This window comes from Colletotrichum lupini, chromosome 2 (assembly GCF_023278565.1).
Source record: "Colletotrichum lupini chromosome 2, complete sequence".
NCBI lineage: Eukaryota > Fungi > Ascomycota > Sordariomycetes > Glomerellales > Glomerellaceae > Colletotrichum > Colletotrichum lupini.
The window spans coordinates 2,384,389-2,401,643 of NC_064675.1; the positions used below are offsets into that span (position 1 = coordinate 2,384,389).

Below are 17,255 nucleotides of genomic sequence, written 5' to 3' on the forward strand. Positions count from 1 at the left end.
TGAAGAGGAGCTTGCCTTTAGCGATGATCTCCATCATGCAACTTGGAACGACACTACCCATCCGGAGCATTCAGATCGACCTCCACGAACGCCGTCCTCCCACTTCGACTCAGCGAGCTGGTAGGGGAGGAAGATCTGCAATAATTTGCCCGACGTCTTTTCATGTAACGACTTGGGTTCGAAAAGCACAGAGAACGCAAGGCCCGAAGAATTGCGCCATCTCTTCCTCGAACCACCGAGGCCATAAATACTTCTTCGCCATGTTCACTTCGGCTTCTACCTCATACCTGCGACTCTCGAGTGGCATTGTCCTTTTGTTTTGCTGGATTCCCCATCCGCCTAATTCTAGAGATACCCCCGAACACCACGGGTCACCTTTTTTAACTTCATCTTTTTCTCGACCTACTCCTTTATCTCGACTCATGACACAACGCACACACTATAGACTTTGGGGGGCAACACAGCGAACCACGCAATCTACGGCCTTTCTGCTTGTTTTTATCCCTCTCGACGCTCCCTTGGACGATTTTGGTTTTTACTTCTCGACGATTGTCATCAACTTCTTTTTGGCCCCATCCAAGGATCTACCATTGCCAATTCTCTCGAAATTCGGTTGCACTCGACAGTTTTCCTGCAGCATTTGGTTGTCTACTACACCAACACGCCTGCAGAATCGACTCTCGAAAACTTGGCTGTACTGAATTCAACGGACAAGAGGTTTTAGTGGTGAGCTGGCTATGATGCCTGGGCGTCTTGTGGGTGGAAGGAGAAAAACACAAAAAGGGGAGAAAGATGCAGATGGAAAGACGCATTTTGCAAACATGGCGGATGACACACGCGCAGTTTTCGCATCCATGACGACGTCTGTTTATTTTGTTTTGTACTTTTGACCATTTTTTTCGTTTTGTTATCTTCTAAACGCTCATTATTTGTTTTTTGTTCGATTCTACCCCACACATCACGCAAATGTACTTTGTAGTATTTGTAGCTTCTTCAACCCCCTTTTTTTTTGCCTCGTCCCAAACTTGCTTCTGCTTACGCCCCATGAAGAGGATCGCAACATGGTATGAAGTGGAACAAAAGCGGCAGCCATTTCTCGAGGTGCTGTTGCTTGAACCCGATTATGTGAAAACAAAACGTGCAGGAAGATGGAGAAACATGTTTCTTTTGCTTCTGTTTATTAATGTATAGTGGAAAATCACAACTAATTCGGTCCCGGTATACCCTATTCGAGAAAGTACAACCCCCCCCCCCCCCCCGATCCCAAAGTGGGAAACCTCGGGGATAAACTTCTGTGAATCACATTGGCATCGTAATGCAGCAAGCAGTCTGCAAGAAACCATGCACCAACCGCTTCCGGGGAGGACGGAAAGAAGCAAGGTCAGGCGTAGGTGTGTAGGTGGGCAAATCACAAAAAAGCAACATGTCTGTCCTGTCATCCATTCCATCCATCCGCTTCGGGACGGGAGACGCATCAAATGTGCAACTTCTCTTGGGGGCGCGTGTAGTCGAGTTCAGGGACCTTTACTTACCTTGGGTCGTGAGCCGCCCCCTTTCACGAAGGTCCCGAGGCCTCGTCCCAAAACGAGAGGCTTCCAAGGCACACACCTCTTTTTGGCCTTGCCACAGTAGCGCGGCCTACTTTTGCGGCCCTGGTGGAGGGGGAAACGGCCGGCCGGAGGTTTTTTGTTCTTGGGTATTATATTCTACGGGTTGGCGTGCAGTTGACGTGTGGCAGCAATTATATTAACAATCCATTCCGATTCCGCTTTTGGCAGCTGGTTTTGATTACCTTGCCCGCCGCGGCAGCCCGGCGTCCAATCCTCCAACCGATTTGAGTCAGAGTGCAAAGTCCGGGGAACCAGGAACCAGGCCAGGGGCCCCGGGGGGTTGGGAAAGAGTCGAGAGATGGCGCGCGCGCGGGCAGGCGGGCGGTCTTGTTTAGCAGCTGCTAAAATCCGGAAACTAGGCGATAGCTGTATTTTCTTAAGCGATCGTTTTCTTGACATGTTGGCTAACTTGGCTCTTGCTCCCGTTTCAAAAGCCTGTTCCTTTTTTTTGCGTGAAGGACGATGGGGGTCGAGTTTGTTAACTTCAGGCTTCTGCTGTTATTCTTGTTTCCCTCTGTTGTGCCTGGGCCTTGGGGCCTTGGGGATGGTGCGTTCGGTTTGGACTTTTGGGCCAATATCGGCTTGGCGAGTAATGGCGGAATGAGGAGCGGGGGGGTTAGAGGGAAGGGAAGGGAATGGCGGCGGGCAGGATTCAGGAAAGAGACCCAAAGGTGCGAAGAGCTCGGAGACGAGGGAACAGGGTAGGACTTCAGAATGGTCCTGCTTTGGCCTGCTTACCTGCCTGCCTTGGCTCTCTCCGTGTCCCTCTCTGTACTTCTCTCTCCTCTCTGGGCTCTCTCCTGTCCCGACACAGAGTTCGCCACATGACCAGATGTGGACAGTAACGTAGAGACGGGCTGCCGGTTGGCCCTGTTGTCTGCTGGAAAGACCAGGACCGGCTATCGAGCAGAGGCGAGAAAAAGAAAAGAAGAGGCGCCTCCCCGTAGGGTGTTGGCAATTCTGGTCCTCCGCATGTGCCGAGTTCGGGGTTTGTGATCGAGCAAGATGGTGGCCCTTTTGACGACTTTGTTGTCCTTCCTCCACCCCCATTACAATGAGCGTCCTATGATCTGGATCTCCCGCTGGCTTCCAGTCTCCAGTCGTTGGTGAATCCATTGATCACTGCGCAGGCTCTCGTTTGGCTCTGCGTCCACCGAGAAAGGTTGGTTTGGCAGCGGCTTCTGCCCGTTGAAACACTCGGCCCCAGGGTTTTGTTCGTTATATGACCCGGGGGATTCTGATATATCCCCCCCCTCCCCCCCCTAGCCCGTCATCTCCCACTCCCAGTCCCCCCAGTCACCCGCCAGAAGGCAAATCCAGGGGAAAAAGAAGCGGTCAATCGCCCCCGGAACGTGACACGAGCGGAGCGGTTCCCACACATGTTGTCATGCCTGAGCCTCTTCCCACTCTCTTCTCGCTGACAGAGATGTAGTGCCATGTGTGAGAGGTTGTGAATCGCGCAGTGACAAGTGACGTGACGGGTTAGCCTTGGTCGACGAGGTTCCTGCATGTCACCCCCTATGCAGAGTGATACCTGCATCACTGCATCGGGTACGGAGACCTACGCGGCGCTTCGTCCAACAGCATCGGATACTAGACAGGCCACGGGTGTGAGAAATAGGCAAGGCCAACCGCACCCTGGGGTTCCAGATGTCGGCTCTCGGCTGCTACTTGTGGATGGGGTTACTACCACCCAACTATCGCACACCCCTTCGAGAGGTCGTGTCCGCCGTTATACTATTGAGACACTTTTTGAACAAATTTAAGCTCAAAGATTTCGTGACTCCCGAGACCACTTTCCGATTGTGGGGGGCCGCAAATCGGACACCCTCTCGCACTTTGCATAGAGAGTAGACCTGAAGCTCCGAAGCCGTACACGACGAGCGATCAAATCCTTCTGCAAAACATCTAAGCTTTCAGTAGCTGTGACAGTTCCAATCGCAAGAGGGTAGATATCGTGTCGCATGGCGCAGATCAAGCAAGCCAAAACAACAGGCGCCACGATGTTGCGGCTCCAAGGCACCCACGGAAGATTGCCATGTGGTCATGCAAGCGACGTTTGAAAGAGGGAGGGGCGAGAAAAAACAACCCGCTCTCCTGACCATGAAGTTGAACCTCTTCTCCAACCCTACCTCGTTATATGCCCCGTCAGCGGCTCGCCATCTCTTCGGACGAATGTTAACGGGTTCGCGAACTTCATGCTGAAAAAGTCGGTTGGCTCAGCGCATGAGACGTCCCAGGTGAAACTCTTCATGTGCGATTGATAATGGGTTATCGTACGTGAACTGCCGGGCCAGATGGTGAGGATGATCGGTATCTAAGCCGGGGGATGCTTGGCTCGATTTCCTCCAGCGCGAACCAGGGGACATGGTTTATGTGTGATCCCCGGGGCGTCAGCACCGTCATGGCCCGTATCATGGTCTAGGGCTGATATGGTTGTCTGGCGGGTCAGTCGGCCGACTATGTGCAAACCAGCTGTGGTCGCCGCCTTTAGATCTCAAGTATGAACACTTGATATTGGCAGCAGGCCTTGGCCTGAGTCTCTTGAATCCTCGAGTCCGAGATATTGCTGAAAAGGCCAAAGCTGACTTTGAAATTGTGGTCAAGGAACCCTTGCGGCGGCCTTTCTCCCACCCGGTTGCTCCGTGTCCCAGCCCGGAAAGCTTGGATCAAGCGGCTGACTGCAGCCAAGGACCTCAGCGCCGAGCATATGCCGGGTTTTACCGATTCCATAGCCCTGAGTAAGAGAACGATTTTCGATTCTTTCAAGGCTCCATTCTTTGAGTTGAGGAAGAGAAAACCAAATGTCAATGGCCAAAGAAACGCTTTTCGAAGATGCGTCATGCGGGTTGACGCTGTGATGTAACCATGCAGCAACGCTTTTTTCGTACCTAATCCAGTGCCAATCAGGACTTAGTCGGCCCTCCGTTGGCACGGTTGGCATTAAGAGCCAGCGTGAGATCAACGTGATGTATGCTAGAGAATTTCTGTAATTCCTCTTAGAAATGGGCTTGGTCCGGTAGCTTGGCTGCCCCAAATCACTCGCCTGTGGGATGTTGTTAGCCTTGTCGAGATTGAGGTCGTCCACAGTCTCCGCAATGGGCTGACAAGAACCCATTAGACAGGCATCGCCAGGAAAATCTCCGTCAAATATGCACCGGAAGTTTTCTTTCAACCCCTGTCGCCCAATCGGAGAATTGAGGCATCAATATGAACTGGATCCATATGTTGGGAAATGGAGCGCTGATGATTAGCAATCACTGGGTCCGCCGTTCTCTCCACCGCGTGGCTCTCTCGCAACCCAGAGGGACACTGCCGGTCATGATTGTTGCATGGCGACACTCGACTGAAGAGGAGGAATTGATTGTCTCATTGGATTGAGGTCTCGAGGTTGCCGTGTGCCCTGAGCTCCGCTTCTTATTTCGCCGCTTGGCAATCCATCGGCCTGCCATCGAGCATCCAGGGGTTGTCATGTTTGAGGGAGCAAAAGCAAGCTCTAGACCGAATGCAAGGAACCGGATCTTGCTGCTATAGAGGAAATGGCGTGACTTCAAGCCAGATGATCCCAAGATCCATGCTGACTCTAGATCGAGCTTTTCAACGTCTTTGAACTGGTAGCCCGCCACTGACGATCCACTTCTTATGACAGATCAATATCGAGATTGTGTGGGCAGAACCCGGTGCATTGCTAGCTTCCACTGTATAAGTTGACAAACGTAGCCGTTTCAATCCACGAAGACCGTCCACTCATTGTTTCTGGCGGTTTCTTTTGTGATCGCACTGGACTGTGCTTCTCTTTGATGTGTTTAGCAAACTTCGAGACTCCTTCCATGGCACCCACACGATGACGTGTGCGATGAGAGCAGTATGCCGCGCACCAGAAGGCGGACTTAAGCAGCATTAGTTATTAGGCAAATCTACTGCTCGTCATAAAATGCCAGAGGGCGTGAGCGTAGCTTCGCATGAGTTTTCTCACACACCTCGGCGGCATCGTCGGCAAAAGGTAAGCGGCGGGTGCAAATCCTGAGGGGCCAAAAGTGTGGGCGTTTCCTTGGAAGGAAAAGTCTTCTGGTCGGGTACTTCCATGGCAGTCGCTGATGTTCCGTCCGCCCCTGACGCGATACACCACTCCTGGTGGGCTACCAGTATATCACGCCTGATATTATGGCTATAATGTGGTCTCTTAAGGGGTGGCAAGCAAGCGAACGTGGCAAATGAAGTAGACCACCTCGAGTGCAACTGCACACCAAATCATACTAACAGGCTCCGGGATTGCCTTGTAAAGGGCACACGAGTCACCTTTGCAGGAGACTGTGCCACGTTGGCATACCGCGAGTATGGCCAGTGGCTTCCCTAAGAGCGTGATTGCCGGACGGATGAAGTCGCCCGCCGAGGTTCGGCACCTGTGGACGAAGTCTTCGAAACAAGGTTGCCCCGTAGCTTCTACGACAAATTTATGCTGGATCTCTGCCGTTGATTCGATTTGATTCAGTAGGCCGTTGGACGGCATGCCGGTGTCGTCTAGTTTGCGACCAGTCGAGTGACTGAATGGAGTGCACGACCATCAAGAGGGTTGTACCCTGGACGTTTAATATATTTCCAGTATCATCGCGGTCGATCTCGTAAAGTGTTGGACTAAGATCGACGATATTCTGGGGAATGCGAACGTGTCATCGCGTCTTGCTCAGCGACTCGTCAGTGTTCTGCCGTATTGTGACCTGGGCCAAGCAATGAAGCGGTGTGAATACTGGATTCAAGCACTGGCAAGTCTACCTTAGTGGTCGTCTCCTAGGTTGGAGAAGTGCTGGCCGAGAGACTCTTCGTTCAACACCGTGCCATTTTCCACAAGATCGACGAGATTCTTGTGATGGACAACGTTAATCCCACACTCGAGATAGGCAGCCATCTCAACTAGCCATCCGTTGAACTCGTTGACCTCAGTTGGTTTGCCAGCACGAACGTCTTGGAGCATGGAGCTCGTATTTTCTCGGACCTTATGTCCAACACTGTAAAGCATTTCCTTGAGCTTGTCGTAAGAAAAGCGGTCCAGGAGATCGCTACGTTGAGGACCGTACTTGCGGATCATCTCGTTCTCCGCTGCCAATGGCATTCCAGGGACTGTTTGTAGGATAGATTCGGTGCTTCGGTCTTTAATCAGGGCTTGAAGAACATTGCTGGCTTCCATCAACAGGGAATTGATGATGCTCGCTATGGGGCCGTCCTGTTTCGTGAATAGATCGCCATTTTTGCAGCGAAGGATGGCGGTTAGTGGGTTGATGACAGAGTTGACCACGAGTTTCTCCAGCTGCAATACCCATAGCTCGTTGCGTGCTACGACATGGCCGTTGAGGTGAGGTGATTCGGCGAGTATATTCGACAGATAAGAGCCGTTGTTGCCAGAATTGTTTGGAAACACAAGCCCAACCTTGAGGTCTGCCTTGGAGGCATGTAGACTCTTGAACTGGCCCAACGAAGTCACTCCGTGGGTTGTTACACAAGCCAGCCAGTTGGGATGACGAGCAGATGCATCTGCATACCGCGATGCCATGTAGGAGTCGCCGTGAGGTGGCCAAAGTTTGCACATGCCGTTTTGAGCAAAAGCAACCGTGGAGCGGTCATTGAGATAGCGACGTGCTCGATCAACCTGCGGAAGAGCTTGGGATGCCTTGGTCGTTACGATCAGGTTGGAAATCTCTTGTCCATCCGCAACCTCTCTTGTTGGACCTAAGATCGGTTCTTCTTCGGACCATAGCTCCACATCGAAATCCAAATACTTTTGCGTAGAGTCTCCCCGAGTGACCTCGATACCTGGTTGCTGTCTCCATAACAGCAGAAGCTCTTTGCGGTGAACAACGAGGGTTATCGGTGGTGGATTAGGTAGAGACGCAAGCGAGCTGGCAAAGAGAATCCCTAAGTTCCCAACGCCAAGAACGTAGATACGCTGTTGGCGATCGCGGTGTTGTTGATGAAAAATTGATCCATCTGACCGACTGGCCGAGGGGCTCAAGACTGAATTATTTTGGTCCAAGTTGGACAGGCTCCAAGCATAGAGCTTGGGTGCGCTCTTCTGAGGCAAATGATCGAGGTAGGGTTGTAGCCAGACGGGAGCCATCTTGGGAGCGCTCCGTAGGGTCGACGAGGGACGGTGCTTGGACCGAAGGCCGTGGCCGACCGTTGAGAGAATGCCAGGTGAAGGGCGTTTAATCATGGCCGAGAACAACAAATATAATTGCCGGCGTAGTTGTATACGAAGTTTTCTTTCTGATAGACGCAACAGGTTTGGATGTAAGGTAGTTGAATCCCAGCAATGACAAGATGAGTAGAGAGGTGCGCACGGAGTACCCTTGTAGGAGCTCCTTCATGGCACCAGAACGCCGCATTAGTCAGGTGTGGCTGCCCTTCCCATCCTCATTGTGGCTGCAAAAGAGCCTCCGGCCAGCAAGTGCTTATCTAATATAAGTCCGCATGCCGATGGGATTGGAAGCCTGGGATTGACAAATCCTACCAATCAAATTCGTCACCAAGTTTTCCCATTAAGATCCCTGTTCAGAGCAGCTGACTGCGCGAACCGTTCGCTCCTGCCTTGCCGTGGCGTCATCGTTTTCCAGAGAGAATCGCTGGTGAACGCTCAAGCCTGACGCGCTGCTGCCTGTCCTGAATCTTTGCCTTACAATCTCACCGGAGTGAGTCACCTTTACAACACACACGATTATCCTCACGACGGTTTCTTGGAATCCAGATCTTGCATGTCGCTCACTTAGCTTGGTACCTACAGGCATGTCCGCCACCTGAGCTCATATCCATTCTCAACTTCACTTACGTTCCCATTTTTCAACCACCGACACTGCTGTTTGTCTGTTGCGCAACTCGCTGATCAAAACCGGCCTCATCAAAGATCTTGGGGCTCGCAATCTGGAATATCGGGCATGGGTTTATGAAAACTCTCCGTCATCGGATCTCAAGATGTCGTCCGACAAAGAAGATGGCGGCATAGTTGCCGAGAAGATAAGTGAGGAAAGCGCACCCTCTAGCACTGAAGCAGATGCACCCAGAACCACAGCAGTTCAGTTTGAGGGAGACGAGGCGGCATTTTTGCGGACTATCACAGCCGATATCCGGGATCAAGATGATTTAGAGCGCGATATCACAACACAGGCCAACGCCGCCTTGATTGAGGCAGAAGACAAGAAGGATAAGCAGCGCATTGAAAAGCTGGAAACCACTAAAGATAAACTTGAGGCAAAAAGAGTAGATCAACGGAAGAAGCTGGAAGGAGCTCGACGTAACCCTTATCAGTCACGGATCATACAGAAGGAGCTCGATAAGCTGGACCTAGAGATTGAGAATGCCATCAACGACATCTCGGACTGCCAAGCTCGCATCGATAAGAGACAGGAAGAGATTGCGATTGTGGAGGATCCTGTCAAAAGCAAGTCTAAACGCTTGGCCGGCGAGTCGCACCGAGAATACCTCGTCCGGACCGGAAAGATCACGCCCTTTGCCAACATTGGTGGCGAACGACCCGATGGTTTCGAAGGCGAGCTAGCAGATGTTCTTGTCGAGGCCGAGCAAGACGCGGCTGCGGAGGAATACCAGAGCGACGATGAAGAGCCAAAGTCTCATCAAGTATTGCGCATGCCAGGCTTTGCTGAACATCCAGAAGCAGCTCCGGCATTCGTTGAGACCGAGTTTTCTCTACGACCAAGAAAAAAACGCAAGATGGATGAAGGAGCATCGTCCGATGAATTCGATGCATCGACTGTGAGTTCGGCTGAAAGCCAGTACGCTTCGGACACTAGTGAGGAAGAAGCCACAGGTCGCAAGCGGAAGAAGGGCACAAATACAGATAAGAAGAACAAGCATAAGAAGGCTGCGGAGAATACAGTCACCGTTGGTAATACAAAGGTCGACCTGAGCAGCGTCGACGATGGAAATGAGGCGATCTACCAAGCACGCCTTGCTGATTGGGTCAGGAGACGGAGTGCAGCTCGTCAACAGCAAAGTGCCAATGCTGCTGGCGACGCCTCAATTGAAGATAATGGCGAGGAGGAATGGTTTAAACCCTCGCCTGATCAGCCTGACCACGAATTCGGTAACGGGCTGAGGCTCCCGGGAGACATTCATGCGTCGCTGTTCGCGTATCAAAAGACCGGCGTTCATTGGCTCGCTGAGCTTTATGAGCAAGGCGTAGGCGGCATCATCGGGGACGAGATGGGCCTTGGAAAGACAGGTAAGAAGTTTTGGTAACAGATGAACGCAATCTTACTAATAAGCTTAACAGTGCAAGCAATTGCTTTCGTTGCGGCGTTACACTACACCAAGAAGCTCGACAAGCCCGTCATAGTAGTCGTCCCCGCGACTGTCATGCAGCAGTGGGTTAATGAATTCCACCGATGGTGGCCCCCTCTGAGAGTGTCGATTTTACACTCGTCTGGTAGCGGCATGGTCAATGTGGCTGAGGATGATGACGATGAAGATTATCCTGGAGATAGGACGAATCGTGACGCCGCAGAGCGTATCGTCAGGCGCGTTGCCAAGCATGGACACGTTCTGGTCACCACGTACGCTGGCTTGAACACCTATGGCGAGCAACTGCTGTCCCTGGAATGGGGCTACGCCATCCTCGACGAGGGCCACAGGATTCGCACCCCTAATGCAAATGTCACATATCAAGCCAAGTGTCTCAACACACCACACCGCCTGATCCTGTCGGGTACGCCAATCCAGAATAACCTCACCGAGCTGTGGTCTTTATTCGATTTCATTTTCCCTATGCGACTAGGGACTCTGGTCAACTTCAGACAACAGTTTGAGATTCCTATCAAGATGGGTGGGCACGCGAATGCGACTAATCTTGCGGTCATGACTGCTGAAAAATGCGCGACGACTTTAAAGGAAACCATTAGCCAATACCTGCTTCAGCGGCTCAAGGTCGACGTGGCATCAGACCTGCCGGAAAAGACGGAACAGGTGCTGTTCTGCAAGCTAACGCCGGAACAAAATGAGGAGTACGTCAGGTTCATTCATTCGGATGCGGTCTCTCAAATCATGGCCAAAAAGCGTCAATCACTCTACGGAATCGATATCCTGCGGAAGATCTGCAACCATCCGGATCTTGTTAGTGTGAACAGGAAGAACCAACCAGGATACGATTGGGGAAGCCCCAGAAGATCTGGCAAGTTGCAAATGGTTGGCGACCTTCTTCCGATGTGGAAGAAGTTTGGGCACAAAACGCTGCTATTCTCCCAGACCAAAATCATGCTCAACATCATCCAGGACTATATCGGCAAGATGGAGGGAATGAACTACCTACGCATGGATGGAGACGTTACTATCGAGAAGAGACAAATTCTGATCGACAAGTTCAACAACGATCCCTCCATTGACGTGTTCCTGTTGACGACTAAAGTGGGCGGCTTAGGTGTAAACCTCACCGGAGCGACCAGGATCATCATCTACGACCCTGACTGGAATCCGTCAACTGACTTGCAAGCGCGAGAGAGAGCCTGGCGACTCGGCCAGACAAAGCCAGTCGCCATTTACCGGCTAATGACTTCGGGCACTATCGAGGAGAAGATTTACCACCGCCAGATCTTCAAGCAATTTATGACGAACAAAGTCCTCAAAGACCCGAAGCAGCGGGCCAACTTCGATCTCTCTGACCTTTATGACCTCTTTAGCTTTGGCGACAATAGCCATAGTATGGCCAGCGCCAATAGAAGCAAGGTCTTTGAGGGCGCGGAGGTCAAGTTCAACCAGTCAGAGGGCCACAATCAGCTGGAGAAGCCGTCAAAGAACGCCGTTCCCATCTCCTCCGTCAAGGCAGAAGACGAAGTCGACACTGTCCGCAAGCTTTCCGGCGTCGCTGCAATGGAAGAGTTCACGGAGCCTACAGATGACAGCGAGGAGAAGCGCATTACCGAGAATCTGTTTTCTCGAACTGTGGATAGCGCCTACGAGCATGACCAAATCATGAATGGTAAGAAGAAGGTGCAGGCTGACCAGGCCATGAATCGACACGAAGCGAACAAGATAGCGGCCCAGGCTGCCGCCCATTTGCGACGAGCTGGAGAGGCTGCGCGCCGCATCCCCATCGGAACTGTCACCTGGACTGGCGAGATAGGCGAGGGAGGCCGACCTACTGCACCGCGACGCCGCGGAGTGAATTCTTCGGCGGTCATGTCTTCCCTTGCGGATCGTCAGGGGCTCAGCCAGCCGGCCAGCGGCTCCAGTTCACGGGGCAATACTCCAGGTACGGACAAGCCCTTGAAGGAGAAGGATTTCATACCCCTGATACAGACTTTCATGAGACGTCAAGGAGGCAAGGCAGTGACTAAGATGCTGGTTGATCACTTCAATCCGTATTGCAAGACTCCAAAGCAGACGGACGACTTCAAGAGTGCGTTGGACAGGGTAGCCGTCCTGGGGAAGACGGGTGGCACGGGTAGGGGTACTTGGACGCTAAAGCCTGCTTTCAAGTAGTGGCTGAACAGTCCCAGTTTCCCTTGGGCGACTTGAGGGCAATCATGTAAATATTGAGGGTCAGGAGAATGGCGTTCCGGGCAGGAGTGGTCGCTTTCAGCCTTATACCGCGGCATAGATCCGCGAAGACATATCGAAACGACATCTCAGGCTTTCATATAATCAAGATTTGAGAACAGTGAAGCAGTGATGTAGACTGCTCGGTGATTCACACATCACATCACAGCATCGCATTATGTGCACAATTTTGTCGAGGGTTCAGGAGCTACTCTTCAGTTCAGGCCATATATGGCGAGTTTCTATTCTGTCTACGATAGATACTGTCGCCCGCAGCAGAAGGCATGTCACAGTGCGTAGAGGTAGAGTGGGGACCAGGCTAAGGCGCCGTTCCCCGCGTTTTTCGCGATGCCACCAAGAAACCAAATAATGAGCGCTCCTGTCCCACGGAAGCCACCCAGGTAATAATGTAAAACCGGGCGCTCAGAGACGACGACCGCGGCGACCACCCTTTCTGCGGGTAGAGTCGGAGGGCGTGGGGGTGACGTCCTCAATGCGGCCGATCTTCATGCCGGAACGGGCCAGGGCACGGAGAGCAGACTGGGCACCGGGGCCGGGGGTCTTGGTGCCGTTACCTGAAGATTTTAATCAGCTCGACGGCTCATGAGGGACTGTTGGAGGGTTCAAGAACTTACCACCGGTGGCACGGATCTTGATGTGGAGGGCAGTGATGCCGAGCTCCTTGCAGCGGGTAGCGACGTCCTGAGCAGCCAACATGGCGGCGTAGGGGGAGGACTCGTCACGGTCGGCCTTGACCTTCATACCACCAGTGACACGGCAGATGGTCTCACGGCCGCTGGAATCACCCAGTTAGCCATCTTGCACCATCACGGGTATTGATATAGTCTTCATGTTCGCCAGCGAGGGAGGGGTATTCCGGAACTCGCAGGCAGAACGTTGGATGGTGAGACCTACGAAAGATCGGTGACGTGGACGAAGGTGTCGTTGAAGGAGGCGAAGATACGGGCAACGCCGAAAACGAGCTCGCCTGAAGATCGCGGGGTAGTTAGCAAAATTGCTTCATTTTATCATTTTGCGGTCGGCGCATGCGATTTGAACGCGCGACGTCACAATCCATTGGGACGCAGGCAAAAACTCACCCTCGCGGACCTGGGGACCCAAGGAGATGTTCTCCTGGGCGGGACGGACGGTCTTGGACTTGGGAGGCATCGTGACTGCTGTGTTTGACGAATTGTCTTTCGGTGGTGGTTAGTCGGAGTGGTTGGCAAAGGGAAGCTCTCTCGATCCGTCGCTCGCAATAATCCCAAACGAAATTTCACAAAGCCCAGCCCTGCACACACGAACAAAAGAAGTGGGCGAGAATGCCCTGACGGGGGTCGGGCGGTTGGCGGCGGCAGAACGACCTAGATTGGCTTAGCCGTTCGAGAAACCCTACCTAAGCGAGAAAAAATGAGGGCGGTGAGAATTTCAATTTGCTGTTGGTGGCCCATGCACCAGCCCCACCGGAGCCTGCGAAATTTTGGGTAAAACTTCTGCGATCCCGCGGCCTTTTTCCTTTTCCCTCTTCCTTCTGATCCAGCGACCAATTTTCGACGACAACCGCCGACGACAACCAAACCCGCCTTCACAATGGCCGCCACCACGTATGTACACCAATGCTCTTGAGAAGCAGCGGCAGCATTTCCCCCTTCGTTCCGTTTGCGATGTCTTGCAGATTGTCGTGGTCCTCTCGCTGGAGTCCTTGCTTCACCTCGTCGTGAATGCCTGGCTCTCAGCTCGAACCCTCCTGGGCAACCTCCCTCCTTCCTTCATGACCTGGAACATGGCTTGCGGATTGAGAGACGGTGCTCGGGGTGTTGGGGATGAGCGGTAACCCGTTCTCCCTTAAAAACATTGCCGCTTGTCGGATTCTCCTCGCAGTGCTGAAAGGCTTGCTCGGAGACCCATACACATGCGAGCACATACTCTTGAACACTTTGCTGTGCTTCGAGGTGTTGTCGGATGAGCACAGTGCCACAGTAATTGCTCCCTTGGAGCTCCTACTACCCCATGGTCTGCTCACCGATCAAAGTCATGAACTTCGAGTTAGCCACAGCGAGAATGTCGCGCTTCAGCTACAATTCTCGCACCGGCGCTCTACCCATGCTGCTTGCAGTATGTCGGACTGCGTACTAATCTGATTTGCTACAGTTCCGTCCCCACCTCCAACCAGGTTCTGGTTCCGGAGACCCTTCTCAAGAAGCGCAAGTCTCAGGAGAAGGCTCGCGCTGAGCGCAACTCGGCCACCGAGAAGCGCAAGGCTGTAAGTATACCTCTGTTTTCACTACCTACCCCTCCCCCCGCCTTCATGATGCATAACATACCTTTCACAACTAGACTACGGTCGATGCAGTTGGAATTAACCTTCTTTCGGGTCTGACACTTGCCGGATCATTCACATCTTCAATGCATATCTGATCCAAGAAACACATTGCTAACACGTTTCCCAAAGGCCAACAAGGAGAAGCGTGGTGTCATCTTCAAGCGTGCTGAGAAGTACGTCAAGGAGTACCGCGACGCAGAGCGCGAGAAGGTCCGCCTCTCCCGCGTTGCCCGCGAGAACGACTCCGCCTACGTTCCCGCTGAGGCCAACCTGATCTTCCTTATCCGCATCAAGGGTATCAACAAGATCGCCCCCAAGCCCCGCAAGATCCTCCAGCTTCTTCGTCTCCTCCAGATCAACAACGGAGTCTTCATCAAGATCACCAAGGCCACCACCGAGATGATCAAGATCATCGAGCCGTGGGTTGCCTACGGTTACCCCAACCTCAAGTCCGTCAAGGAGCTCGTCTACAAGCGCGGTTACGGAAAGGTCAACAAGCAGCGCGTCGCTCTCACCGACAACTCCATCATTGAGGAGAACCTCGGCAAGTACGGCATTGTCTGCATGGAGGATCTCATCCACGAGATCTACACCGTCGGCCCCAACTTCAAGCAGGCCTCCAACTTCCTCTGGCCCTTCAAGCTCTCCAACCCCACTGGTGGCTTCCGCCCCCGCAAGTTCAAGCACTTCATCGAGGGTGGTGACCTTGGCAACCGCGAGGAGAAGATCAACGCCCTCATCCGCCAGATGAACTAAACTGGTCGTTTGTACGGCTTCATGATCAACAAAAATGGGGATTTGGCAGGGTTTGTCTAGTTACTCGGGACTTCGGCAGGTTTGAGAATACCAAGGGTTTATTACATGATTGGCACGGTTGCACGGCGTTGATAACCACAAAAGGGAATTTGTGAATTGATCAATTGACGACCACTGGATTCTCCATCCTCCTTGTTCAACGGGTAGCAATGCGAGCCTCTTCAGAGATTTGTATGTGTGTACTGTGCATGTGTGACTGTCGTGATGTATCACGGCATCCAATGCCTTGATCCAGGAGGAGGGTTCGTACGCATTACATTAATATTGTACAAGGGGATGCCGAGCGCCCACTGGACTCGTCCCTTGTAAAGCCATGCTGGGTCATCTTCAGATTTTGATGTCGAAGCTGGTCCCACATCCACAGCTGCTTGACGCATACGGGTTGTCCGTGATCTTGAACTGGGACCCAATAAGCTCCATCGTAAAGTCCACCTTGCTTCCCTTCAGCAAATCCAGCGAAGGCTCGTCAATCACCACCTTTGGTCCCTCAAACGTTACGCTGGTGGGGTCGGCATCTTCTGGTAGGTATTGGAACACGGTATCGTCCTCCCCAACGACCTTAGACCAGTCCTCTGCGCTCTCGCCCTCGGGTAGGGTAACTAGGCTCATGAGGTACTGGAAGCCGTGGCAGCCTCCGCTCTCGACTTGTATCCTCAGGGCTAGGTTTGGGTTATTGTCCTTCTTCATGATAGTTGCTAGACGCTATTGACGCAGAGAGAAGCTGTTAGGTTTCGGAAACTCCTTTGTTCGATGCTCGGGTACACGTAAGCTACACATACCTTGCCTGCTCGATCTGTGATATCGAGCTTCATCTCTTGCCCTTCCTCATCTGTCTTCGGGTTCCAGGCGCATCTCGTCTGCCTCCTCGTCGCGGAGGCCGTGAGGGCTCGGGTCTGCTGTCGCACCGTCCTCCCAGCAAAGCGCTGGGGCATCATCCTCCTAGAAACACCCTGGGTGCAGTATTGTCGGGTTGTGCCGAAGCCGACCTTGCTAGTGGTGGTAGTGGTCGTGGTCGTGGCGGACTTCCATCTCGGGACAAGTACCGAAAGGATCGGTGCCGGGGAGTTCGACGTCGATGTTGTACGGCGCGCAAGCTGCACGAAGATATTTGCACTCGAGGGGCTATGGATACACCGAAGAGATGCCATTTTGAGCTGCCTTGTGGCGATGCTGAGGTCGTGACAGTGGGTATTCGTTGAACGGGGGGCGGCAGTTGAAGAAAATTGAAGATGCTAATGTTCGGTAATAAGGTAATAGCTTATGATGTGAAAGGTGGTGGGCGGTAGGTGGCGGCAGTTGATTGTTTGCCGCATTAGTCAGCCCGGGGGGGGCTCGATGGTTTTTACCCAATGGTAGTAGACGGATTTCAACTCCACGACTATAATCTTCAATGACGCTTCATTATTTCTCTCCTTGGACGAATTGCATATCGTTGCAGTAGCCTTTTTCATTTGCTTTAGTCAGAAGGATTTCTTGCCTGTCAACTGTCTTTGCAGATGAGCCTATGGCTAAGGTGTTCAAGCTCGGTTCGGTCATCGCTGTTGTCGGAGCCGGCCCCTCGGGGCTGTGGAGACCATCGGAGGCTGCAGCTGCAATCGCCGAGGTTTCGGGACGGCCCCGGGACTTTGAGATTGGAACTCAGGAGGCAAGCCTCTATCGTTTGACCGATCCCAAGTTCTTGTAAAATGAGTGATTTTTTTTGTTTTCTTTTGCTCGACACGTTCTGCAATCTGCGCCTTTGAATGGCCATATGACCAGATGCTGGACGGACTGGACGTGACGGTTTCCCTTACGTTGTGTACTAAATTTAACGCCCTATATTGATAGGGTTCAACTTGTGTTCCTCCTTACAGTACTCGATACTTGCCCCAACCATGTACCTACCTACTGACGTAGCAGGTTAGTTCATCCATTGAAGGAATCGATCTTTCATAGTGAACCCTAACCAGGTGATAACATGGTCGCTA

General features: G+C 52.5%; 9 protein-coding genes across 9 annotated transcripts; 4 read left to right on the forward strand and 5 right to left on the reverse strand.

Moving 5' to 3' along the window:
• Positions 1–35: 35 nt before the first annotated feature.
• On the forward strand, positions 36–724 carry CLUP02_02982 (uncharacterized protein; the record flags this gene model as incomplete). The annotated part of the gene is made up of 4 exons (XM_049282010.1): positions 36–120; positions 187–370; positions 446–612; positions 672–724. 4 exons carry the CDS (start codon positions 36–38, stop codon positions 722–724), a joined length of 489 nt encoding a protein of 162 aa, XP_049139153.1.
• Positions 725–2,108: 1,384 nt separating this feature from the next.
• CLUP02_02983 (uncharacterized protein) lies at positions 2,109–2,726 on the reverse strand (the record flags this gene model as incomplete). Its single annotated transcript, XM_049282011.1, has 1 exon — positions 2,109–2,726. One exon carries the CDS (start codon positions 2,724–2,726, stop codon positions 2,109–2,111), a length of 618 nt encoding a protein of 205 aa, XP_049139154.1.
• Positions 2,727–2,997: 271 nt separating this feature from the next.
• On the forward strand, positions 2,998–4,824 carry CLUP02_02984 (uncharacterized protein; the record flags this gene model as incomplete). The annotated part of the gene is made up of 11 exons (XM_049282012.1): positions 2,998–3,038; positions 3,097–3,334; positions 3,458–3,535; positions 3,594–3,795; positions 3,851–3,890; positions 3,963–4,029; positions 4,086–4,247; positions 4,303–4,472; positions 4,528–4,599; positions 4,674–4,692; positions 4,732–4,824. 11 exons carry the CDS (start codon positions 2,998–3,000, stop codon positions 4,822–4,824), a joined length of 1,182 nt encoding a protein of 393 aa, XP_049139155.1.
• Positions 4,825–4,867: 43 nt separating this feature from the next.
• On the reverse strand, positions 4,868–6,284 carry CLUP02_02985 (uncharacterized protein; the record flags this gene model as incomplete). Its single annotated transcript, XM_049282013.1, has 5 exons — positions 4,868–5,246; positions 5,327–5,499; positions 5,591–5,749; positions 5,818–6,154; positions 6,247–6,284. The coding sequence occupies 5 exons, from the start codon at positions 6,282–6,284 to the stop codon at positions 4,868–4,870; spliced, it is 1,086 nt and encodes a 361-aa protein (XP_049139156.1).
• A 100-nt stretch (positions 6,285–6,384) lies between these two features.
• Positions 6,385–7,818, reverse strand: CLUP02_02986 (uncharacterized protein; the record flags this gene model as incomplete). Its single annotated transcript, XM_049282014.1, has 1 exon — positions 6,385–7,818. One exon carries the CDS (start codon positions 7,816–7,818, stop codon positions 6,385–6,387), a length of 1,434 nt encoding a protein of 477 aa, XP_049139157.1.
• A 107-nt stretch (positions 7,819–7,925) lies between these two features.
• CLUP02_02987 (SNF2 super family protein) lies at positions 7,926–12,092 on the forward strand (the record flags this gene model as incomplete). Its single annotated transcript, XM_049282015.1, has 3 exons — positions 7,926–7,929; positions 8,506–9,840; positions 9,892–12,092. 3 exons carry the CDS (start codon positions 7,926–7,928, stop codon positions 12,090–12,092), a joined length of 3,540 nt encoding a protein of 1,179 aa, XP_049139158.1.
• A 480-nt stretch (positions 12,093–12,572) lies between these two features.
• CLUP02_02988 (40S ribosomal protein S14) lies at positions 12,573–13,319 on the reverse strand (the record flags this gene model as incomplete). Its single annotated transcript, XM_049282016.1, has 4 exons — positions 12,573–12,724; positions 12,785–12,945; positions 13,065–13,137; positions 13,250–13,319. The coding sequence occupies 4 exons, from the start codon at positions 13,317–13,319 to the stop codon at positions 12,573–12,575; spliced, it is 456 nt and encodes a 151-aa protein (XP_049139159.1).
• Positions 13,320–13,755: 436 nt separating this feature from the next.
• Positions 13,756–15,228, forward strand: CLUP02_02989 (60S ribosomal protein L7; the record flags this gene model as incomplete). Its single annotated transcript, XM_049282017.1, has 3 exons — positions 13,756–13,979; positions 14,301–14,412; positions 14,602–15,228. The coding sequence occupies 3 exons, from the start codon at positions 13,756–13,758 to the stop codon at positions 15,226–15,228; spliced, it is 963 nt and encodes a 320-aa protein (XP_049139160.1).
• A 387-nt stretch (positions 15,229–15,615) lies between these two features.
• CLUP02_02990 (iron-sulfur cluster assembly accessory protein) lies at positions 15,616–16,436 on the reverse strand (the record flags this gene model as incomplete). Its single annotated transcript, XM_049282018.1, has 2 exons — positions 15,616–15,990; positions 16,068–16,436. 2 exons carry the CDS (start codon positions 16,434–16,436, stop codon positions 15,616–15,618), a joined length of 744 nt encoding a protein of 247 aa, XP_049139161.1.
• Positions 16,437–17,255: the final 819 nt, after the last annotated feature.